Source organism: Apus apus, chromosome 2 (assembly GCF_020740795.1).
Source record: "Apus apus isolate bApuApu2 chromosome 2, bApuApu2.pri.cur, whole genome shotgun sequence".
Taxonomy (NCBI): Eukaryota; Metazoa; Chordata; class Aves; order Apodiformes; family Apodidae; genus Apus; species Apus apus.
The window spans coordinates 67,080,119-67,104,880 of record NC_067283.1 but is presented as its reverse complement, the minus strand read 5'-3'; the positions used below and the strand labels follow the sequence as shown (position 1 = coordinate 67,104,880).

The window sequence follows — 24,762 nt, the reverse complement described above, 5'->3', positions numbered from 1 at the left end:
CCTCCCTTCCCTGAAGGCTAGCAGTACCAAAGGATCGTGGTTAGTCTGGATTGCTGCAAGGGTGTTGGCTGCAATGTCTGTGCAAGAAAGAAACAGTACCAAAGAAATGTTAAATCTTGCATTTCACTCCTGTTACGAGCAGGATTTTCTCTTATTTTCTGCGTGTAGCTTAACTATTTGCTAGACTGTAACAGTAATGCAAATTTCAACACCTGAGAGAAAACAGTCTCTGTATACACAGACATGCATAAATATATATATTTAAACTTCTTAAAAGACCTCCTAGCTGTATAGTAGGTTACACAGTGCCTAAAACAGTTTTAAAAAGCATCTGGGCAGACTTTTTAAAAGGCATCTAAAATACCTTGGAAGATCTCAGCCTTTGATACTTTGGAAAAGCTACCTGTGCTCTCTGCTCCCAGCTGATACTCCCCCAAGGGAATCCTGACTCTTGCAAGAATGCTGGCACCTGCCTCCAGTTTTCCTCCTTCGACATTTTCTTATCTCCAGCTGGATGGACGTCTCATGCTAAGACTATGACACAGGGAAAGAAATGGTCTTGCAGCCAGCTGGCCCCGTGAGCAAATGTGAAGGTGTTAAACTGAAGGGTCTGTGGAGTACACGGAGGACAGCAAGAAGCTGCTGGGCTTCTACTCACCTCTGGTCATGACTGAGCTGTCAGGCAGGTGAGTGGTTGTTCACTCCTGGATATAATTTGCTGTAACAATCAAATTAGGAAGGAGCAGTGGTTTGAAGCGTTCTGGGCAGGTTTGTGCACCATAGGATTCACCAGTCACTGAGCTGGGACATGTTTTCCCTTCATGGTGTGCTTCTTTAATGGGACTTGAACAGTGGTCTGAGCTCAGCGTCTGCTCATCTCTCTGAATCCTCCTTTTAACAAAGCTGTACTGTTGGGCTGTGGCAGTATTTTCCAGATGACTTCTCAGCAGCATCAGACAAGTCTCCGTTATTCCCTGGGATTTTGCATGCCTCTGTTCCAGCCCCTTGGCTCCATTAGAGCCGTCCTCCTTCCAGAAGTGCCGGTGTCCATGAAGAAGGCTGCACTGGATCTTCAGTGTCCTTACCTGCCCCTGCTGACTCCCTGCTGAGGAGCTGCTCTGCTTTTTGCTGTCACTGGGTAAGCCTGACTTGCCAGGTCTGTCCCACGTCCTGCACCAGTGCTCCACTTTGGGGATAATCTGGCTACAAGTCCTTAGGAAGTTTCTCCAAGTGCTCTCCTCCTCATTACAGCTTGTGACATACCTGATGGGCTGAAACTGCCCCCTGCAACCTTCAATCTGTTTGAGCAGACACTCCTGGAGACTGTTTGGAGACAGGATGGGAGGAAAGTGCAGCTCCTAGGAGGGACATGCCAGTGCCTGAGGTAGCTTGTCTGCATGTGTTGTAAGGTAGGTGATGGTATTTCTGCCTCTGTAGCACGCTGGACTGCCCAGTCAAAACATTACTGGCATAATCTCAGATCATCTGATATTGTCTTAGCATTACATCATTTTGGAGCAACAGGACATGATGTTAGAAGAAGTTTGTGCTGCAAATGGACTGTCTCATGGCAGGAGATCAATGTAAGCAAACTCACAGCTGGAAAGGAGAGAGTTAACAAGTATTTCACTTCAGTCAGTCATGCCACAAGCTCCCATTACTGAAGCATGTTGTTATAGCAAACGTTTGTGTGGCTCTTAGGACAAGAATGTCTCATCAGAAAGACTAAGGTTAGCTTAAGTAATTTAAATTGCAGGTTTTGCAAACCCAGTTCCTTGTTATGTAAGCCCAGAGCTCATCTCAACTCATCCACGACAATTAGCAAAAAACTATTTGGCAGGTTTCAAATTAGCAAATGAAGAAAACATTGCTGCAAAAACCTGCTGGCTCTCATGTAAATCTACAAGGAGGCAAAAAAGATTCTCCTGCTGCTCGTATGTGAGTGTTGGTGGCCTTACATGTAAGCACAGTGTGCTGAAAAAGCCATTCATAATTCTGAAGCAGCAATGACTGATATACTTGTGTGCTTAAAAGAACCCAAACACATTCCTGTAAGTAAAACATAGAATGATACAAGAGAGATAGATGAGCTTTTCCTGTCACAGCATGAATTCACAGGAAGTTTTACAGCTGTTTGATACATGCAGAGGGAGCAGTTAAGAACATGACCGTAAACTTAATTTGGGGACTGGCTGTTCATTGCCAAGCCAGTAACTATGCCATGTGTCTGTTTAATCTTCAGGGTCCTGTGGAGAAGCTTCCATTGGCAAGCTATTTGCTACTTTTGCTGCTTCCACATCAATGATGACTACAAAACCATTAATACTGAAAGGACAGCAACTGCATGTTAATGCATCCATCAGACAGACGCATGCGTTCTCCGGCAGGAAGCAAGCACACCCAGCGAAGCCAGCTGTTTGTGGTGCCTGATTTAACCTTTTAGCAGCATTTCAAGTGAATCTTTTTCTCTGACCAGCAATGAATACACTCAGATCTTGCTTCTTTGCTGTCCTGATTCTCAGTGTTTCGCTTTCATTTGTCTTCTATGCAGTTAATTTGCACGCGCAAAAATCTCTTAGGAGGTTGAATTTCTCAGCGAGTTCAACCTTAGAGGAAGCCTGTAAAGCACTTACTGAAGATAAGGAGCCCTTTCTGAAGGAGAACGCTTTAAAAACGTCGTTCAGAGAATCCAGTTGCAGAGAGTACATCACGCAGAACCGCTACATCACTCGCGCACTCTCAGCTGAGGAGGCCGCCTTCCCCATCGCCTACGTCATGACCCTGCACAAGGAGTTCGAGACCTTTGAGCGGCTCTTCAGGGCAGTCTACATGCCCCAAAATATCTACTGCGTCCATGTGGATGCCAAGGCACCTGCCCCCTTCCAGCAGGCAGTGGGGCGCCTGGTGGGCTGCTTCCCCAACGCCTTCCTCGCCTCCCGGGCGGAGCGGGTGGTCTATGGCGGTGCCTCACGCCTGCGGGCTGACCTCCACTGCATGAGAGACCTGCTGGCCTCCGCCGTGCCCTGGCGCTACCTGCTCAACACCTGCGGCCAGGACTTCCCCTTGAAGACCAATCGGGAGATCGTCCGGCTGCTGAAGGGCTTCGGGGGGAAGAACATCACCCCTGGGGTGCTGCCGCCCCCACACATCACCGCCCGCACCAAATACGTGCACAGGGAGCAATTATACTCCTTCTTTTCTTTCATGCTGTGGACGCTGGTGCGCAAGGCTCCCCCCCCCCACAACCTGACCATCTATTTTGGCTCTGCCTACGTGGCTGTTACCCGGCCCTTCGTGGAGTTTGTGCTGCAGGACCCACGTGCCATCGACCTGCTGGCCTGGTCTGAGGACACCTACAGCCCCGATGAGCACTTCTGGGTGACACTCAACAGGATCCCGGGTGAGTGCAGCTTCGCTTTTGGTTTCTATAGATACATCCACACACACACGCACCCAGGAACACGTATCTGAGGCTGATTTTGACAAAGCCTAGATGAAAAATTTAATCAGCTCATAACTGATATTAAAGGCTGATCTGTCAAATAAGCTTATTTGCCCTTTTCAACCACTGAGGGAGAGATGGCCATGCCATGCAGGATTACCACTTTGCAGCTGAGCAGGAAGAAGACCAGTGGATCTAACTTAGAATTTAAATCCTTGGACATTTCAGCTGATTTAAGCCTTTTACCTGTGAAAATTGAGATGAAGAAAAGGGAAGGAATGAAGATAAAAACACGTAAGCTATGTAAGCATTGTAGTGAAGGTGTTTTTTTTTAATAAGATGTGCATTTTGCTGGGGGGAATTCGATTTTTCCATGCATAGAAGTCAGTTCCTCCCCCTCTATCTACTATTCCAAGGCCAAAAAAGTTCAGGCTGGAATCTGCTTATAGCCTTCACATGCCTTCCTGTGGGTGCACACATATGCACACACACCAGCTCACCCATAATACCAGCAAAACCCCATGTACTTGTAACTACTGCCTAAACTCCATTGTACAGGGTCATGGATTTGATCAGAGAAAAAGAATCAGAGACATAATTTTAATCTTCACCTTCTGTATTTACAATTAGTTTTACCTTGTTCTTACAACTGGGAAAGGGTCAGAAGATGCATGGGATTTCTCCCCCATGCATATTGCTTATAAAAGCACCTGGTAGGACTTTACTGCACCCAACTCCTTAGAGCTGCACAGCAGCCCAAAGCAGGGATATTAGGAAAGGAAGCAAGGATGAATTTCTTCTCCTGTCTTTTTCTTTCCACACTCTTCCTGCTGTAACTTGTGGGAAACAAAAGCAGGGAGCAGTAACAGAGAGGCAGAGCATGTCTGCTTTAACCTAAGCAGCAGACTGAGGGCCCATTTCACAAGACAAGTCTGTTTTCAAATGATCACGTAACTCTCTCTGAGAATAGGTCTTGCTCTTCTGATAACTGTATGTTACAACTGGCACGCACAAAATACACAAATGATTACTGGTTGAGATATTTATGCTATAATCATCAGCATATATTATTTGTAGTTAGCTGACTTTCCCAGGAAGCTGGTTGCTGTCATCTTACAGTCCATTGCCTCAAAAGAATTAAACCTGGGACTAAATATGTACCCCACAATCAGAAAGCTTTAGATGGTTGTCATTTGTTGTACTGCACTGTGTAGCTTACATAGGCTGCATATTGAATTTATTTCCATGATCATCACTGTACATTTTCCAGTGTTGCACACTGCCTTAATATTCTTGGTGCTTGTTCTCTTTGCTTCAGAAAGAGGAATAAAAAAATTATGAAACATTTCCACACCAGATATGCTGCCTTCTGCTTCCTTGTTTTCTTTGCCCTGACTTTAGGGTGAACAACAATAGCTACACAGCTCTCACAGATGTACTCAGGGCTGCTCTTGTCCAGGATTTTGAATCCAAACTTGTAAGCATAGCATGGAGAGTCTCACTTGGTCATATCTGAGCCAGATTCAGAGCTCTGAGCAACTCTGAGGTGAGAATTCCCTCTCAATGCATGGGACTTGATTCCTGGCTCTAACAAAAACCTCTTGTCCTAGTATGACCACGCCCCTTCCTTTAAGCTTTTTATGGATAGAAGGGAGATAATCATGTCAAGCAGTGGTCCAGCTGCTAACAGAAATAGTTGGAGGCTGCCAGGCAAGTGTAGAGATCATTAAAGGACCAGTTTGGATGTACAACATATAAGGAAATAACTGAATAAACAGATATTTGTAGTTTCAGCCAGCCATTGTAATCTTAGTTCAGATAAAATATTAAAAAAAATTGTTTGGTCCCCAAATCTTAAACCAGCTGATTTCCCAGAGCCATGCAATGAAGATCAAGATTTTTTTTTTTTTTTTAGCCCCCTAAAGGCTACAGAATTTCAATTTCCATTCAGTTGTTTTCACATAACAGTCTTAACTTATCCTTGGTATTTATCACAGGCCATATGACTCCTGTGTGACAGAAAATTATTGAAAGTCACTTTTCAGATAAGGAAGAAAAGCATGGTGAGGTTAAGGAAAAGCATTTGCAAAGTATGTAGGCTTGAAGTGACCGGCCTTAAACCACTTCCCTCAGGTCACACAAGAAGGATGCACCACCACAGTGCAGGTTTGTGGCCACATCCTAGGCCAGCAGTGCAACCACTGGGCCACCTTTCCCCTCTCTGCTCATGTAGAGCAGAAAGCAGATTCTGGTCACTGTGGGAGAGGTGTGCATCCATAGTCCGTCCTACCAAGTACTTCAGGTCAATCTTACTGAATCCTCTCCCAACCTAAAATCCTATCCCCACTTTCATGAGATGGGGTCACAACATATGCTTGACTTCGGATACAGGCAGTCTCAGGTAATAATCCCCCAGGGTACGCACTGATGTGTACATTGACATATGCATATGCTGCTCCATTAGTAACTTGCATATGGCTCAAGTGGGAATATAAAGCTCAGGAGAAGTAATAGCAGCACTTTTTATTCAGAGACACCAACATGCTTTGCAAGGGAGATCAGTACTGTTATTTGCCATTCACAGATGCAGGCAGAAAAGGGCAAAATTATATTCCCAGTGTCTTAAACCAGACCGTGGGCAAAGCCAGACTGAAGCACCAACATCTGACTCCCAGACTAATGCACTGGATCAAGCTGCTTTTCCAGAATTGGCTCACCTGCAGAATAACAGAGTGTAGTTGCACTGTTGCTTCTGCTGTTGCTTCTGCATCAGCCCTGCTTCTTTACTAAGGGTGAGGATGCACAAGATGACTGAGCTCTAAAAGCTCATTGTTGCAAAAATAGGACACTTTCTCCTGCCTTCTGCTCTTCCCTTCCAACTCCCTTCTGCCTACCAGCCCTGTCCAGGAGTTTTGCAAGTTCAATTCACTATCTCTGATGAAAAACAATCTACTTTTTTTCTGAGTCTGTGAACTGGATTGACTTGATGAAGAATCTGGCCAGCACTGAAGTCAGCACAAAGAAAAGCTAGGGGCGAAGATGAAGATATGAGCAAAAAGGAGAGAAAAATGGGAAGGAGAGGAGGAACAGTAGCCAGACCTTCCCCTTTCAGTGATGTTGAGCCATGTGGCTGGCTCACACCACCTTCTACAACACCACTTGCATGCAGGCATTTTTTTACCTTCTGTGATTGGAAGGGAAGAGCAGAAATATTTAAAGGTATTGCATGTGTTTTATCAGTATCAAGCTTCTGTACAATTTTCATCCCAATACAGACAAGAAATATATTTAGGGAATGCAATACTGCTAGTTCAACATATTTTTGTTATTGCATTTAAGACATATTTCTAGGAAATGAGGATATGGAAATACAAACTTCTAAGTCCCAAGGGATAAATCACTATTACAGACTTTGCCTGTTTAAAACAGCTCAGGTCTTTGTGCTAAAGCTGTTACCCATAGGAAGTTCTCTCACAGTGATCACAGCGAAACAAGCCATAGCTTTGTCTGCTTTAATCTTCAAGATTATACCATGCACACCCTCCAACCAAAAAGCAAGTACACAGAAACATTCAAGAGTGCATCCTCAAAGCCAAAATAAATATGTTAAAAGGGCTAGCCCACAGTCTGAAGAACAAATGTCATCTGTGTACCATGGGTAGTTTACTGCAATATCATGTAAAAATAGCATTGATTTTCTACTTTAAAATTTTTGCTGCTGGCACTGGGTTCATCTACATGGATGATCCTTCTGTCTTAAATTATCTGGGTTAACATCAGCCTGGAAAATGTAAAAAAGTTTATTTGTAATCAGTCCTGGCCCTGGGTCACTTCATAGTCCTATAAATGGCTGTGCTGGCAGGACTGAAGGGGCTTGGTGGTTATGGAAATCAACAGCCAGGGTGTTTCAGGAACAGGGAATGAATCTCCAGTGACAAATGGTATGTAAAAAGGCTCCCAGATCACTTTAATTACAAACCTCATTGCTTCTTTCAAAACTGTGATTGAATGCATTTGTGCAACTGCGAAGCAAGTCTCTTTCTTACTTTCCTGCACCTGTTTTCCAAGTTTCTTGTTCAGGTTTCATTTTGGGGAACTCCTCCCAAATTCAAGCCTGCCCAGAAGGTCCTGTTTCATCCAGATGAGAGTGCTCATCATGTTGCTGTTACTATGTGAGGCCTTTCCCAAAGTCCTCCTTGACAGCCTTTTGGCAAGTTGGCATCTGTTATCTCTGCCCGGTTACAAGGCAGTAGAAACGTTACTGCAGCCTGGGAAATCCACCTGAGGTGTTGCCTCTCTACTCTTTTTATCCTTCCCTTGTCCAGCTACTTAGGGTGGCAGCTGTAATCAGGGTGACTGGCTTCACCGGGGTACATGCAACAGCTTCTGCCTTGCAGCAGGGACAGCAGTGTTTCAATAGCCACTGTCTTTAATGTCAGAATTGAACCAATATGCATGGAGATGCTGTACCACTGAAAAGCAAATTAGGTCTTTACCTATTCATTAATGAACAGATGCCAGCAGAGCATCCCCCCCTCCACAGGGCCTCTGAAAAAAGCCAGCCCTAGAGGTTCCCTTCACTCTGTTCACTAGCAGATGTGAAGGACCTCTCTATTGCTAGGGGCAGGGGTTGTTACATCTGGGGCCATGGCTACAGCTGGATTTAGAAGTGAACTGCAATCAGGACTCAAGAAATTGTATGAAGAAGCAGAGAAGTTTTGGAGTGACTCTTCTTGGAGCACACTGGAAAGGCACTGTGGGGTGCTGCACTGCGATATCCAAGCTGGCCAAATACTACAAGCAGTCTAGGCACAACAAGAAACTCAGCTATCAGCAGGAGAACTTGGGTTCTGATGTTTTTCAGGAAGGATTAATCCTAGCAGGATGCTGTGCCCCTGGAATTCACTGTGTAACTCCATGGAAACTGCATCAGCATAACTGAGAGGACTGTGCACAGCCATGAACAAGAGGAGTAAGAACTTCAGGAGTATGCTTCATGTGGCACTGTCACTGAGGGAAATGGTCGTGGAACTGCAGCTAGCCATTGTGTCTCCAAAAGGCACTGCATTGTTGCACACTCAGAGCACAGCACTCTGAACACAGGCTTAGTGCAAGCACATTTTCTTTGCTGATTGTGGTTACGCAATTAATATTTTATTTGGAAGCAGAAGTGTGCTTCTGAAATGCTTTCCCTCCACTGGTTGCCTCCCTGCTGCATGCTGGTTTTATTTAGATAATGATCTTAGTCCATGAGGGCTGGATTCCTTCTCCAGTGGAGCCAAATCAGAAGCTGTGCATTAGCAGCACATCTAGTGCTAAAGAGGATAATCAGGGGAAAGTCTGCATCACTGCCAAGCACAGTGGTGGTCCTAAAGCTCGTACCAGCAAGTATGCACCAACAGAAGACTCTGAAATGTCAAGGGCTTATGTTGCATAAATAGCAATGTGACATCTGCTCTTCCATAGTTGCTGTCTCCTACCAGGATTCTGTTTTGGTTGGTCTTTCCTTAGCTGTATGTTTCTTATTCCTCAATAAGACTTTCCTTGCTCTCCATCTCTGGCCATTTTCCTCATGCTGAACTTCACCTGTTTTTCAACAACCCCTTTCCTAGTGCTTTCCTTCCCTGATGGTAAGCGTAGGAGATTGCAGATTGTAGCACTCATCCAAGATCCTTGTTCCTGGATACAACAAAGCCCTGCGTGAGAGAATTCACATCCAGACACAGCTTTTTTCACCTCACCTTAAGCCCAGCAACAATAACCTCATCCCAGTACCTGCTTCTCCAACTCAGATGTGCATATGGCAAGGAAGTGTGGGGACACACTAGGCCACTTGAGGACCATTTGTCTGGGGTACCAGTCTCAGTTTTCCAGAGATGCAATGAGTATTGCCAGTCCCACGAGAAGAGCTGTAAAGCCTTAGCAACCCCCTCAGGCTATCAGCTGAAAGAGAAAGTTTGCATTCAACAACTGGGTGTTACAGAAATCTTCCCTGACCTGTTTGAGTGTCCAGTTATGTCCTGGCAACTGTGCAAGGCTGTAGATGCATCTTGCTGTGCTAGAGCAGCCTTTCTAAGCTTTCATGACAAGACCCTAACTTGTGGTTCTTTTCTCCCTCCCAAACGCTGATGGTGCCATGGTGCCATGCTCAGCAATTACTGGATGCCTGTCGCTGCAGAGAGCAACAGCAACAAGTTTGGGGTAGTTTGCCCTTACATGGAGCACAAGGTGGTTAACAACCATGTCAGTCATTAGCCACATTAGCACCTCTCTTTCCTGCTCTCATTTTGGCCTGCACAAAATTCACCTCATCACCCACGGACAGTATGTTTCCACCTCTGGGGTGCACTCTGGTCATGCATATCCCTCCACAGAGATCATCATGCATGGGGCTTGACAGGCAGTTGGTGTAAGGGAAACTGGGGTTTTGCAGGAAAATCAACAGGGCAGAATCACTTTTATTCCTGGTTTCTGCAAGAAGCTAGAAGAACAGGGACCACCCAGGGGTCCTGTGTCCCATAAAAGGAGCAGTGTGTAACTTTTGCTCTTGTGCCAGCCCAAAAGGGACATGGGGTACACAGCATGCTATCACTGCCTGCTGAAAAACTTTTGCATCAGTGTGAACGTGGGAGAGTTGATAACTAGAGGGGGTAGCCCGTAGTGTCCTGTACAATACTGCAAACCCATACCACTCTGGTCTGAATGGGCAGATGACAGAACCACAGGGCCTCCAGCAGCTTTCCATTGACCACAGGCACCTGGAGAAATCAGCAACCTCAACCTGCTATCTTTGAGCAAAGTTCTTATCTCCTGTTGCTTCTAATCCAACATGGAAATTGGGAAGCCATGGAAGATGTCACTACATTCAGGTTGTGCTTGCTTTTCCAAGGATTCACCCAGCTGTGTGCCAACCACAATTTAAATTTTTTTATACAGTTGCATATTGTGTCTTTCTAAGTAAAAGAATCAGACACACCTCAGCTCTCTCCAAGCAGGATAAAGGTCACTAAAGTATTCATTTTGTCAATGATTGGGAAGGAATGAAAATGATGGATAGCTGTGTTTGGAAATGGAATTTTAAATCACCTCCAAACTTTGGAAGTATATCTGCATCATCCTGATGGTAGCTCCTCAGTTGGAAGCTAAACTATAGATAAAAAAATAAGGAAGACAGTTGGCACACAATATGGCTCAGGTAATGGCAGGCACGTGGTGCGTAATGCTGTGAGTCAAACCAGTATGCTCTCAAGAGAGATGGGAGTTGTCCCTGTTAAAATTTCACTGCAGTTTTTCTGAAGCAGTAGTTTCATATCTAAATGAGAGCTGGTGGCTCTCAAGGAACATCTCATTCACATCACATGGATGTGGGAGTGAGATACAAGAGTAATACCAGAAAATTTTGAGTAGCACTGCTAGCACATGAATCTGTCATGATAGCCAATCCCCTAGTTTTTACACTGCTACTTGCTTGAACAAACAGATCTGTGGTTTGTTTTTTTTTTTTTACAATGTAGTTTACACTGAACTCCTTACTACAGCAACTTAATAATGCAAAACGACTTTGGTACCTCTCCATCCCACTGTTACTTGTAGATAGGCTCTTGGAATGACCTTCTCTTGTAAAGCATCATACTAATTTGTTCCATTGCAGTTCTGTTCTGCCTGATAAAATTATTCCTTTTCCTTAACTTAGTGCACATGCTTCAAAAGACAGAGAGAAAGGCAGAAGTTCTTTAATATGATTCCAGACAGTGACACTAGTTGAAAAAGCCATGTTCTAGAAAAAAAAGTACTTTGTACCTATGTCTGCAGCATTACTCACATAACTAATCCTTGATCTCTTGATCGTGTCCTTCGTTATTTTAATGAGACTTCCTGATTGAGCAAGAACTTCCTGTAAGAATAAGGTACTAAAAATAGTGATTTTCCTGTGACTGTTACTGAGTCTTATGCCTGCAAAGCTGTCGTAATCTCATCATCAAAATCTTCTGTCAAAAAACCTGCTGAAGGAACAGTGATGCAACACAGTCGCAGCAATCACAAAGAGACTTTCTTTATGGCAGATTTTCCTGAAAAATTACTCTTGTCTTCTATCCATCATTCAGATATTGCAGTTCATCAGAGAAGATATAACTTAAAATGGGGTTTGGTCTCTGCTATCCACAGTCACTGGAATTTAAGTACTGCTTTCAATAGGAGCAATAGTTTGCTTCACAACCAGTTGTTTGCTTCTCACTACAACACTACTTAGAGATGATGGATAAGGAAGAGTACGTCTTCAAGAAGTCTTTTGAAATGGCCATAGCTAATAAATGGACTTGTGTTCCTTTGCTTGATTCTCCTTTATCTTCACAACTATCAGATATTGGTGTAATGGGCTTCAAACAGTACAACTCCTAGAAAAACATAATCTGATTAGAGTGATCTAAGGAATAATTTTTTTCTTTCTAAATTCTAGCATCAGGTAATGTCTGTCAGAACTCATGCATGTAACCAACTCAACTTCAGTCCAGCTGTGGGAACAGAGACTTTTCATTGGCATTCCCAGATGCTGAGCTGCCAACTACCCTAGTTTTTGTTAGAGGGGGAATTCCAGTCAGGCCACCTGAACCTGTCTCTTCCTTTCACTACAAGCAAATTCACCTGACCACACCTAAAGCTGTGTCATGCATGAAATCCTGACACCAGCACCCACCTGGGCAGCTGGGGTGGAACTTGGCAGAACCATGCCTGAATGGGTGCTGGGTTGGGCACTGGCAGTTCCTGCAGTGACTCTCCCATCGGCTGTCCTTATCTCCTTAAAACTTGATAATATTGAGCTTATTTCAGTCAACCTCTCACCCTTTCACACACCCTTTTTCCATGTTTTTACATTCACGTGCCCCCCCAGATTAAAATTTACGGTGGAAAAATACAAAATTGAGCCTTTGTACATTTTTAAAGAGGATTGGCGGGCTTTTTTTTTCTCCATTGTTTCAACCTCATCTTGAAAGAAAATGTCTTGTTCCGAGGACTCCCTCATATCTTCACCAGCCACCTCCCTTCCACAGACAGGTTGGAGAACTTATCTCACAAGACAAGAAAACAGATAAAACCAGGACTTCAGAACAAATCATTCTTGTCTGCTCTCAGCCAAATTTTTGTTGCTGTACAGGGTTAAGAGGTAGCCATTTCCATTCTGCCCATATTTGCTGATCAGCTTCTCTTCATCCTCCCAACACTGACAGCTTAACTCCTTGATTTTTCCCTATTGCAGTAGGAATGACCCTCTACAAGGAGTTCAAAACCTTTGAGTGGCTCTTCAGGGCAAGATGCCCCAGCCCCACAACTTGACCACTTTGGCTCTGCCTATGTGGCTGTCACTTGGCCCTTTGTGGAATTCATGCTCAAGGACCTGCATGCCATTGGTCTGAGGACATCTACAGTCCTGATGAGTACTTCTGGGTGATGCTTAACAGGATCCCAGGCTGGACACTGAGTCTGGGGAGGACATAAGGGACACCACCTTGGCACCTGCTGCATCAGTAGGAGGTCTCAGTAGCTGGCACTGCTAGGCTGTTGTGTGGTGCCAGCTCTTTGTGGCAGCCACCATGGCTCACTTCTCTCTGGAGGTGTTGCCAACTGCAGCTCTCTGCGGTGCCCACCAGTGTGTTGCCACCAGTCCTGTTGTTTCACATGGAGAAACACCCAGGCAGATGACAGCCCATGTTGGCAGCACTAGTGGCAAGCAAGGAAGGTGTACTGAGCCTCCTTGACCTAGAGGCTGACGTCCCAGAGATTTATCCACTGTCTTCTGGTGGGAACGGCACCTGTGACTGGTAAGGGAGGCCCCTAGGACTGGTGGGCTTTGCAGTGTGGTGAGTTCAGGAAAACTGCATGCCTTCCTGCTTAGCAGCAGCTGCTCCACCCCATGAAGACTTAGGGATGCAGCTTGGCATCCAACTGGCTTCCACTCTCTTTGGCCATACTGTCTAAATTAGTCCCATGTGTATTTCCTTCTACTGTCTTGCTTCTCCACAAGCCACCAAAGGGGTTTGTAAATATCCAGGTCCCTCTCACACACTAGCAGGTTGCATGCCTTCACTCATAGGAGAGAGAGTATGCACTTGCTCACCTATATGGCCTGTTGCAATAGGACAAGGGGTAATGATTTTAAACTAAAAGAAAGCAGATTTTGTATAGATATAAAGAAAAAAAATTACAGTGAGGCTGGTGAAACACTGGCCCAGGTTGCCCAGAAAGGTGGTAGAAGACCCATCCCTGGGCACATTCAAGGTAAGGTTGGACAGGGCTCTGAGCAACTTGATCTAGTTAAAGGTGTTCCTGGTCATTGCAAGGGGATTGGCCTAGATGACCTTTAAAGGCCCCTTCCTACCCAAACCATTCAATGATTCTTTAATTCTATCATTCTGTACATGTTATACCTCAAGCCCTGCATGTTTCCCAAACATAAACACATGGTCCCACAGTCCAGTAAAAATTATGGCTGATTTCAACCAGGTCTTGCAGAATAATATTCCCAAGGGTGACGTATACACCATTATGGACAGATTACTGAAGTACGTTCTCCTGTTCACCAGCTTAGATCAGTTGATGGCACACAGATGTAAAGAAGTTGTCCTCTTCTCTAGAGGGTGATGCTAATGAGGAAGCGCAGGGTGTTTCAGGGGACTGGTGAAGACTTGCCTGTTGGCAGCTAGGTTTTAACTGATGTGTTGGTTTGATCCTGAGATTACAGGTATGGGAATTAGAAGGTCAAGGCAAATCAGGCAGTCTTTTGTGCTGCAAGAGTTCCAGCCCTATGTTGGTTTATGTTTATGTTACAAAATGTCAACACAGTGGCTCATAGCCACGCAAGGAGGAAAGGGAGTGGGTGGCTTCTTAGAGGCAACACATGCAGATCAGCTCTCTCTGGGATTGCAATGGCAAAAAAAACACAGGATGAGTTTAGCAGAAAAGCAGGTTGAGCTGCCTTTGTCCTGTTGATGAGGTACAGACTCTGAAGCAGAGCTGCTTTTTCCTGCCTCCAAAACTCTGCCGCCAAAGCAAGGCATGAAATGAAGGCCTTGGAGGGGCTGGCCTGTCTTTCCAGACGCTTGTGGCTGTCTTCGCACCTGAGCAGTGCTGTTGTGTTTGTGGCTGCTTCTAAGACCTGGTGGCAGCAAATTTCTTTCTAGAGCAGTGCTCAGTGCTGCTGTCCATGAAATGGTTCCTCCACCCTCCTTGTTTCCAGGGGCAAAAGACTGCTAACCTCGATGAAGTGGGTGATGAGAGCTGGACAAAAGTAGAGTGAGGAACTAATGCCAAAGTTTATATTAACTTTCACCATCAGCACCACTTGTCAGAGAAACTGTATTTATAAAAAAGGAACCCAAAACAGCTTCCAAATCTGAATCAGTTGGTCAAACAGATTTTTAAAGGAAAACATGGTAAATTCATTTTCCCGCCCCATGCTGAGCTACACTTTCCTCCAGTCTTTAATTAACTTACAAAAATGCCTACTTTACTCAATCTGGGAGATGCTGAGTAATGAGAAGCCAGTAGTTTTGCATTCCTGGAAGGCAATGCCTTTCAGTGCTTTTGTGGATGTCCTGGGGTAGTTCCTGTTTTGTCAGGCATCTTTCTGCTTTCCCACTGTGTCAGCGTTTTCCAAGTCTTTCCACACACTACATTAACTGCCATCTGTTATGAACAGATTTTGAATTTGGGATGGTAATTCACATCCCAGGCCATTGACAGTGCTTATCCCCTGCCATCACTGGCTCTTTTTGTCTTTTATAAAGTGTTATACTTAGCTTAATGCTTTCTGCAGAAGAGTAATATTTTCTGAATTTTCCCCAGGACAAAACCACACTTTCTTGTCTTGTTATTTTATTTGATAATGGGCCAATATACCAAGGGGGGGAAATAAGGTCATAAAGTTCTGGCTTTAGCAGCCATGCATCTTTGTTTATGGCAAGGGACTATGGTGGTTCTGCTGTTGGATCACACTGTCTTTTTGCACCCAGGATGAAAATCATGACTTGGTATTTGCAAACAACCATCCTTACCTACCAGGAACAGCTGTCCTTAAAAACACAGAAAGCAAACAGAAAAAAACAACTCTGATGTTTAACTCTTTTCCCATCCAATTTCTCAAAAAAAATAAAATTATAGAAATGAACCCGAAAATGAAACCCCCAGGACATTATATAGCGTGTTTAGGTTCTGGTTTGTCCTTCACAAGCAAAATAGCTGTTGCATAACAGTAACTGTAGAGGTACTGTACTTGTTGCCACTCAGCAAGGGGGTGGAAAGTAACAAAATCTCACTTTACTTTTGTCTTTAACTTTTAGAAAATGCCAAGGCTGGAACAATGACACTCTCTCAGCTACTGCTTTGACACCAAGGGTTTCTTGCAGGTGCTGCAGGCACCAGCTGAAATTGTGCTTTACAGAACTGCTGGCAAATCACCGTGTTTAGGATTGTAGTTAACCTGCAAAATAAACAGTTTATATTGATATACACTTGAAGTTATGAAAACCAGGAAGAGGGCTAACTGACCTTACAGAAAGAGAGGGGCCAGAACTGGAGATCAAAATGTCTATTTTATTGTAGTTGAAATCATATCTGAAGGGTTTATGTTCCTTGTCTTTGCACAGGTCCCATAACTCTAAGCTATTATGCATCTTGTACAAGCTCTAAAAAGCTTTGTTCTCATCTCATACAGAGTCAGTACAAATGACAGGCCAGGTTGATACAAATCCTCTCCTCCCCGGCCACTGTCACCAGTCAGTGCTGGCGCTTCTGCTGCATTTGTTAAAAAGCATTTATTCTTTGCTTTTCAGCAAGTAAGTCTTTTCCTTTGCTTTCAGCTTCTTTAGGAGGAGGCAGAAATGATGTCTGCATTTTGTTGCAGGTTGGCTCCCCGTGTTTCCTGTTCTGCCTTTCGATAGCTCAGGTACAGCACGGCAGTCACTGCTTGCTGGGCAGCAAAGGATAAAAGATGGTCAGAACCTGGGGCTTTTCCAAGTTACACAGTCAGTCTCATTGTTTTGTTCTCCAGCAGCTCATTGATCCAATAAGAAAGATAAAAGTTGCTGAAAGTGATGAGTTCATAAAAAGTGTTCATTATTTTATATATTTGGGGTTTAGGTGGTGTATTTTTAAGTTTATTTTTCTTATTTTGTATTCTGAAGACAGTTTTATGATAAATAACTAATAAACTTCTGTCACTGCATCGAATATGATACTGCAGTACAAATCAGGCAAGGAGGTTTCCCAGCTGTACCTGATCAGCTCTTGCTTTCAAAGGCAGAGACTTCATCCCGTGGCAATGGGCTGATATAGCTACTGCCTTACACTGAAGATAATGATATTTCCTGGACTCACAGCAGTTGCCTACACATTGCATACATGTTGCCTGTTTACTCTTCAGCAAATACCAAACACTGTGTGTTCAGCATTTTCCCCCTTAACTACTTAAAATTAATGTTTGCCAGGTTATAACAAGACTTGATAATTTACTGATGAAGACAGGTCATCTTACCAGTTTATTTCCTAGATAGGTCCTGAAATCTTCCTAGAGTTACATCTATTTTATATAACGTTTTAGGCTATAACTGAGTGTCAACAACCCCATCCACTTACAGCATGCTTGAATTTGTTCTGTTTTTTTTTAAAAAAAGACAAATACCAGAAAATATTTACTACTAAATTGATGTGAAGGTGGCATACACTAGGTGTCAGTGGCTCAGTGCTCAAATATCCCTTGGAGGGCAGTGCTGATTGTGAAGGTGACATGAGTGATTGTACCTGCAGGCAGTATCATGCTGAGGCTATTGCAAAAGAGAGATTTTCTCAAGTGAAATGTTTCGTTATCTTGGGCGGACATCTTGTTTATGTCATGACAGCTGCTTTCAATTATGAAACTTGACAACAAGTATCACAGACAAGCAACTGTTGATCCATATCTCTAAGTATTTCATCCCGTTTCTGTGGAGAAAGGTCCCAGAAAGTGGGCATAAACCTGACCACATAGCTATTGAAAGAATTCATTATAATTTTCTGTTACCTAATTGCAGGTGTTCCGGGCTCCATGCCCAAAGCATCATGGGAAGGTGACCTGAAAGCAGTGAAGTGGATTGATATGGAAGAGAGGCACGGAGGTTGTCATGGTAATGTGTACATGTTTCTCCAATTCTTCTTCTTGCTCATAACGTGAAAAACACGCAACTTGCTCCTGTACTACTACAATCTCTAACCATACATGATCTAACCAGAACGTGAGATAGAATTTAGACCGCACTTCTTTGGAGAGAAGACATTAAAAAGGAGTCATCTTCATAGTCCCTATGTGAATGATAGTAGCCATATCCATAATATAGTTGTTCACAGTGAGGAGAAAATTTTTGAGAACTTCAGTCAGCTTCAATCACAGCAGTTTCAAATCAGTGTAGCTATGTTGAAATAAGTGCAATCGCACCAATACCACCCAGAATTAGTTAGGAGAAAATCTAGTATGGCTCAAAGTGTAGGGTTCTCTTCACTGGCAGAAGGAAATTCCCCTTTGCTGTGTTTCAGCCTTGTCTGAGAAAGAGTCTCAAGTAATATGACACATTTTCTGAGCTATCTCCCAATTTTGCTCGTTATTTATTTTGAGGTAACTTTCTTCATTCCATCCTGTTGTTCATAGTTATCCTCACCGAGTTAGGCCTTCTGGCATATTTGTTGTGTAGGACATTATTTATAGTGGCCTTGCAGATAAAAATTCTCCAAAATAATTATTTAGATCCTTGATTCTGACATTGCTTTTTTCATTTTTCTTTTGGCAGGCCATTACGTCAGAGGCATTTGTGTATATGGAACAGGTGACCTCAAGTGGCTTTTTAACTCCACCTGCATGTTTGCAAATAAGTTTGAGCTTAAAACGTACCCCCTGACTGTGGAGTGCCTGGAACTGAGACATCGGCAGAGAACCTTGTCCCAGAGTGAGGTTCAGGTGGAACCCAACTGGTATTTTTAGCTAGCAAAACCCCAGGCTACAACATCAATAAAAGCACTAAAGAGAATAGCAGCAGCAATTTTAATTTGTGCTGTGCTGGAAGCATAAACTCATGAGACAGGTTTCTTTAGGATGTTCTGTAGATGTAGCTTGGCTCAGCTTGTCTCACACTGCCTGCAGATCTCACCTTCCACTTCACATCCTCAGGCCAAAGCACAAGAGATTCAAAGAGACACCAAGGCAAAGCTCCTCTTGCAGCTGGAGGAGCTTTGCTTTTTTTCCATTTTTAATGGGATGTTTTCCAGCCCTAACTTTTATCTTGCTACATTATCATTACTATCTTTTTATATCAGAAAATAAACAGTCATGCATCCCTGGCACTTCTCATGTCTAAATTAGAAGTGTGCACATTTGTTAAGTAAAAAGCTGACGAGTCACAGTCAGCAAGATCTTGAAAGCCAGAACACAACTGCTGGCTATACATACCAATACCATTTTGTCAAAGATGCTGATATTTGCTTCAGAGAACAGATAGGAAAGTACTGAAAATTGAATAAAGATGCTGCACTTCTCAGGTCTTACCTGTTCTTTAAACATCTGTTGGGACAGGGTTTGTAAGAGACAACAGCATCTTTTACTAGATCAATGAGTGTGGTTTGAAAAATCAGATAGGCTTTCAGCCACAGGAGCCCTTCTCCATGTCTGAAAAATGGGGGCTTACTTATTTGTCTTAACTTGGCCAGCTAACTGGGAAAAAACCCAAAACAACAAACCTCTCCACATGCAGATTTTGAGTCACTAGTGTCGTTTGATCATCACATGTAAGCACATGGAGGGAGAGATGGATAAGAGGGGAAGGAGGCTGCAAGATAAATATTTTCAGCACTGAAAGAGCAGGAACTGAGCTTTGGCAATAACTCAGTAATTCTATTTTAATATGGCATGAACCTTCTTCCCAAGTTTACCTCCTTCCTTTCATCTTAATATAACGGTTAATGCACATACTTAACTTTGGGGTTCACTTCATCATAGCCCTGTTTTACTCCCCAACAGCAGCCACTAGAGGGAGGCCACCAAATACCTGAGCAGATTTTCCCTTCCCAGTCTACATAACCCTTTAGAGCACACAAGAACTCAGCAGACTAGGTGTGCCACAGAGTTGTACGGCAAACAGAAGGTAAAAGTGACAGGTTGCAGTCATTATGTCCTAAAAAACAAAGCAAGGAAACAAAATTAGGAATGCTTCTTCCTCTAGCTATGATGTTGTATTTACATGGCATTTTAGCAGCAGTGATGAGTGGCCTGGTTAGCAACACGGAGGCAGTGTAAATTGGGATGACTGAGTCTAAGGGGAGTGGGTGCAGCTCTCCTGTCTCTCTTCTGAACAAGCAAAGGTGGGTCAAAGAGTACCCCTTGAATAACACCGATTTTTTCATCAACTTTATTAAACCAGTGCTAATTTCAGGATCTTTTAGAAAACTTGAGTGCAACCTGCAGCAGTTCAGAAACGACAAGACATCATATTCAGACATCCTGAAGCACAACTTGTAACCCCCAGGGAAGGGTCTGAACAGGCAGGATCTGCTTAAGTCAGCTTATTTTGCATTTATAGCTGCCAACACATAATAATGCAGATCCCTGCAGAAAGGCACCGAGAGTTTATTTCCAGGGCAGAACTTTGGTGGAAATCCTGTTCAGGTTTTTGGGGAGGTGAGAAGAGTAGGACCCTTGCTCATTTTCTGCTGTGGTGGCAGCTGAAGAGAGAAGTATGTCAGAGAGTCCTTCTTTTAACAAGGGAGTTATAGGGTGCCCAACTTGAGAGGTCTGGAACCAGCTGCCCCTTTGCTTTATTAAGCTGAATATTCCCCAGGTTGAAATTTCCCAAAGAAAATAAAGGCACGATCACCATTTTATGTGAATATTTAAAGTAGCACAGACAACAAACAGGATTATATATCATAGTACAGACTCCACGGGCAAATGGCAAAATATCACCCAACAGCAGAAGCAATAAGCTTGGCAGTTTGAAACAATGGATATTAAAGCATGTTGTACTCTGAGCCTGAACAAATATAGGTATTTTAAGACTAGGTTATATTACCTGTTTAAGTAAAAAATAAAATAAGATAAAATAAAATAAATCACAGATTGCTGTCCAGCTGTGATTTAGAGGGATGTTTGGTTTTTTTTTTTTCATGAATGCTACTCTAGGTCATGATTTTCTGCAAGTGAATGAATATGTTTTCATTGTGTGGCTGTTTTTTTGAGTGCAACACCTGCCTAGTAAATCTTGACAGCTCATGGCTGGTGGCTGCCAGCAGAAGTTTCAATGTGGCATGGTGGTGGTTTGCTATGTGAGCATGAAGGCTCACTTGTGGGAATGATAAACAACTGGCTGCTGTGTGAATGTAATTTTTGGGAGGGGCACCTGAAGAGGCTGGAAATAGGAACTAGAAATAGGTCCAGAAATAGGCACTCAAGGCAAAACAATGGCATCCAGTAAGCTAAACCTTACTACCAGACGTGATTGGGTATGTCAAACCAAAAGCAAAGGTCCTGCTTTAAACAAAGGAGCCAGCCTGGTTTTGATCAGCAAGTCATTGCAGATAGTCATTAGCACTATATTGGCTGGATGCTTCAGGCTCCACTGCAAACCCTTCATACCTAAACCACAAATATTTCCAGTGCATCTACTGGCACAAAAATGCAAATCACATTGTCTCCACAAAAGACAGCAAGCTTCAGCAAATGTAATCTATAGTCTCAGTCTTTGCCATGCACCCACTATTAAGATAGAGGATGTCTTAAGAGGATATATGGAGCTCAGAGCAAGGCAGACCAGGGAACATTGGGAACAAGAGGTTAATTGAAAAGACACAGAAAACCTCAGGAGAAAAGTGGGGAGAAGGTAGGAGAAGGAAAACAAAGACGGGAAAAGGACAACACAGCACATGAGAGAATTGAGAATGTGAATCAGGTAGCTGATAAGGTCCCCAGGATATAGATACTGTTTTCGTAGGTATCACTCCTTCAATGTAAGCCTTCTGTTCCAGATAACCTGGGGCAAACTGCTGGTTTGCCATACAGCTCATAAAACCGCAATAGGTGGCCCTTTTTTGGTTTGTTTTATTTGCTTAGTGAAAGCCAGACAACCATATTAACATTCTTTTGGTCAAAATATGTTTGTGCCGGTCTCTTAACAATTCATACACAACAGAACAAAGGCCTAGCCTGCACACTTCTTCTTCAGAATTTGTTATGGAAGCAAGCGTAGAGGTAAGCTCATTGCCTTGTAAAGGAATTGATCTGGAAGTTTGCAGCATGCAAGCTTCAGATCTTCTATTTTTTTTTTTTTCTCCTTGCAAATATATCTGGGCTCAAGGACAGCTACCATCAGCAGTGCTGCTGGGGAAAAAAATCCCCACAAAGCAGAAAGCCTGATCAATAGGTCATTTGTATTGTTCTACAGGCAGGCCCTGAAACTTGTCAAGATCAGTCAACTTTTGCGTACACATTAATGAACAAGCTCTGCCAGGCAGAAGGTAATTTGCTTCTTGAATCAGGTGAACCTCATGATACTTTCCTTTTTGTAAAATACAGGAAAGATCTTGTCACAAGCACAAACCTCAGTGCTCAGTTCTTGAAGTGTGGCTGGGAAGGAAGGAGGCAGAGATCAGCTGAGAAGTTTGCAACAACATAAGGAAGCTTGAGTCACATGGAATCACAGGCCAGCTGAGGTTGGAAGGGACCTCTGGAGGGCACTGAGTCCAACCTGCCTTTCTCAAAGCAGGGTCAATTTACTCAGTTGTGTCCAGTTCGGTTTTGAATATCTCCACACATGGAGGCTCCATAACTTCCCTGAGTGCCTCTTTCAGTGTTTGGCCATTTTCACGGTGAAAATTATTTTACTTAAGTTTAAATGGAATTTCCTCTATTTCCACTTATGTCCACTACCCCTTGTCCTGTCAGTCGATACCACTGAGAAGACCTGGATTCTGTCTTTTGTTCTCCTCCATCACATTTATACACATTGATAAAATGCTTCTGAACCTTCTCTCCTCCAGGCTAACCAGTCCCAGCTCTCTCAACCACTTCTTATATGAAAGATGCTCCAAGCTGTTGATGATCTTCACAGCCCTTTGCTGGACCTGCTTCAGTGTGTCTTATCTGCCTTTCACCAGTGGGCCTAGAACTGGGTCCAGGACTCCAGCTGTGTCATCATAGAGCAGAGGGGAAGGATCACCTCCTTCACCCTGCCTAATGCAGCCCAGGGTGCCATCTCTTTTGCAGCACGGGCATGTTGCTGCCTCATGGGCAACTTCTTGTCACACCCTGATATGCCCAAGGCCTCTCCCACAAATCTGCTCTCCAGCCAGTCGGTCCCAGGCACCTCTGCAGCCCTAGACCAGGAGAGCTGCACCCTCCCTTACGAGCTGTGACTGCGTTCAGTGCAGTGTCAGGGTGGCTTCTCCATGTGTTGCCAGGAATTGTGTCCTGTAGCACATCATCACTGTCGCCCAGCACATGCACATTGTGCTCAGCAGCTTCAGGGGAATCCAGGTGCTTTCTTTGGGCATCAGTATTTGGCTTACATGGCAAGGTTGTGGTAGCTAGGGCTGCAGTGGTGGCCTCTGTGAGAAGACAGCAGGAGCTGTGGCCATGTCTGACAGAGACAGCTCCATCTGTCTCTAAGATGGCCACACCACTGGCCAAAGCTGAGCCCATCTGTGACCCTGGTGGTGCCTCCGTGATAACATGTTTTAAAAAGGGTAAAGACACTGTGCAGCAGCAGCTGTGAGAAAAGTATGAGAAAATGTGAGAGAAAAGCCCTGCAGGCATCCAGGTCAGGGCAGAAGGCAGGGAGGAATTCTCCAGGCACTGGAGCAGATTCCCCTGCAGTCCCTGGAGAAAGACCACGGCAAAGCAGGTTGTCCCCACGAAGCCCATGGAGGTCCACAGGGGAGCAGATACCCACCTACAGCCCGTGGAGGACCCCATGCCGTGGCGGGTGGATGCCTGAAGGAGGCTGCAGCCCGTGGAGAGGAGCCCACACTGGAGCAGGTTTGCTGGCAGGACCTGTGGAAAGGGGCCCACGGGGGAGCAGCTGCTGAAGAATGGCAGCTTCGGGGAAAGACCCATGCTGCAGCAGTTTGTGAAGGACTGTCTCCTGAGAGAGCAACCCCAGGTTGGAGCAAGGGAAGAGCATGAGGGGGAAGGAGCAGAAGAGATGAGGCATGATAGACAGATCGCAACTCCCCCCGCCCATCCTCTTGTGAGAAACGTCTGCCGCGCCAATGAACAGGCCCACGCAGATCCTTCAGGGAAGCACAGTTTATTTACATTGTTGCAAGACTGGGTGACCTAAGCAAGCAGGCACACCTATAGCAGGGTGAATAACGGTTTATATTCCCTATTCCCCACGCAAAGTTCCCTCCCCTGTCTCCCCACTGGCTGGGTACTCCAGGGTTTACAGCCTATCCGATGCTTCAAATTATCCTATAAATTTCCCGCCCCTGTTTACACATTCCATTCTCGCAGTTTACTTTTTACCTTTTAAGGTAAAATTTTGACCTTTCTTGCCCCCTTGGCTGTCTTCCCAATTAACAATCTACTGGTGTCATCCTGCCCTGAGGAGCAACATAGAAGTAGCTTTGTTCGGCCTTATCTTGGGCCATAAATCCTTCTCCATGTTCAGATCCCCCAGATGGAGCCAAATCAAGTCCCTCAGTTTCTTGGCCCATAAACCACTCCAGGTGTCATTGGAATGTGTAGATATCTCACTTAAAGAAACTATTATATGCTTAACACTAAAATATATGTGGTCAAACAAACGATATATTCCTAACACTAGAATATATATCTGTGAACCAAACCAAACACTCCATTTCTCACACTAGAACGCAAAATCAACACTACAATTCATTTCTAACACTCTGGAAGTCGGGAGTGATGTTTGGAAAGAAGGGCAGGAGATGGGTCGGTTGGTTGTTTGACTTACCACCTTCCTACGCTGTTATTAGCTAATCATGAATTCATCTCCCTCAGCCGAGCCTGTTTTGCCCGTGTCGGCAGCCGGCGAGTGGTCTCTGCTGCACAGAACCGCAAGACGGGGCCGCCCCGCAGCCCACGCCCCGCAGCCCACGCCTCGCTGCCCACGCCCCGCAGCCCACGCCCCCCGCCAGCCCCGCAGCCCGCGCCCCGCAGCCCACGCCCCCCGCCAGCCCCGCAGCCGGCCCCGCTCCCAGCCCCGGCCGGGCAGCAGCCGGCCCGACCCGCCTCTCCCCGCGGCTGCCCGTCACGGCGAACGAGCGGGCGGGACGTCCGGAGAAGGCGGTGC

The 24,762-nt window shown here is 44.6% G+C and overlaps 1 protein-coding gene and 1 long non-coding RNA gene across 2 annotated transcripts; both read left to right on the top strand.

Annotated features, from left to right (window-relative positions):
* Nucleotides 1-546: 546 nt before the first annotated feature.
* Nucleotides 547-2,271, top strand: LOC127380957 (uncharacterized). Its single transcript, XR_007888617.1, has 3 exons — nt 547-1,138; nt 1,252-1,409; nt 2,243-2,271. It is a non-coding gene; the product is annotated as an uncharacterized LOC127380957 (long non-coding RNA).
* On the top strand, nt 2,266-18,660 carry GCNT2 (glucosaminyl (N-acetyl) transferase 2 (I blood group)). Its single transcript, XM_051610633.1, has 3 exons — nt 2,266-3,400; nt 17,506-17,598; nt 18,256-18,660. The coding sequence occupies exons 1-3, from the start codon at nt 2,479-2,481 to the stop codon at nt 18,444-18,446; spliced, it is 1,206 nt and encodes a 401-aa protein (XP_051466593.1). The 5' UTR covers nt 2,266-2,478; the 3' UTR covers nt 18,447-18,660.
* The last annotated feature ends 6,102 nt before the right edge of the window (nt 18,661-24,762 follow it).

Bases quoted from the DNA above. Each gene is read 5' to 3' on its own strand.
- GCNT2 (XM_051610633.1), top strand. From the start codon at position 2,479: ATGAATACACTCAGATCTTGCTTCTTTGCTGTCCTGATTCTCAGTGTT. The intron at 3,401-17,505 runs GTGAGTGCAGCT...ACCTAATTGCAG, and splicing joins GACACTCAACAGGATCCCGG to GTGTTCCGGGCTCCATGCCC. The intron at 17,599-18,255 runs GTAATGTGTACA...TTCTTTTGGCAG, and splicing joins GAGGCACGGAGGTTGTCATG to GCCATTACGTCAGAGGCATT.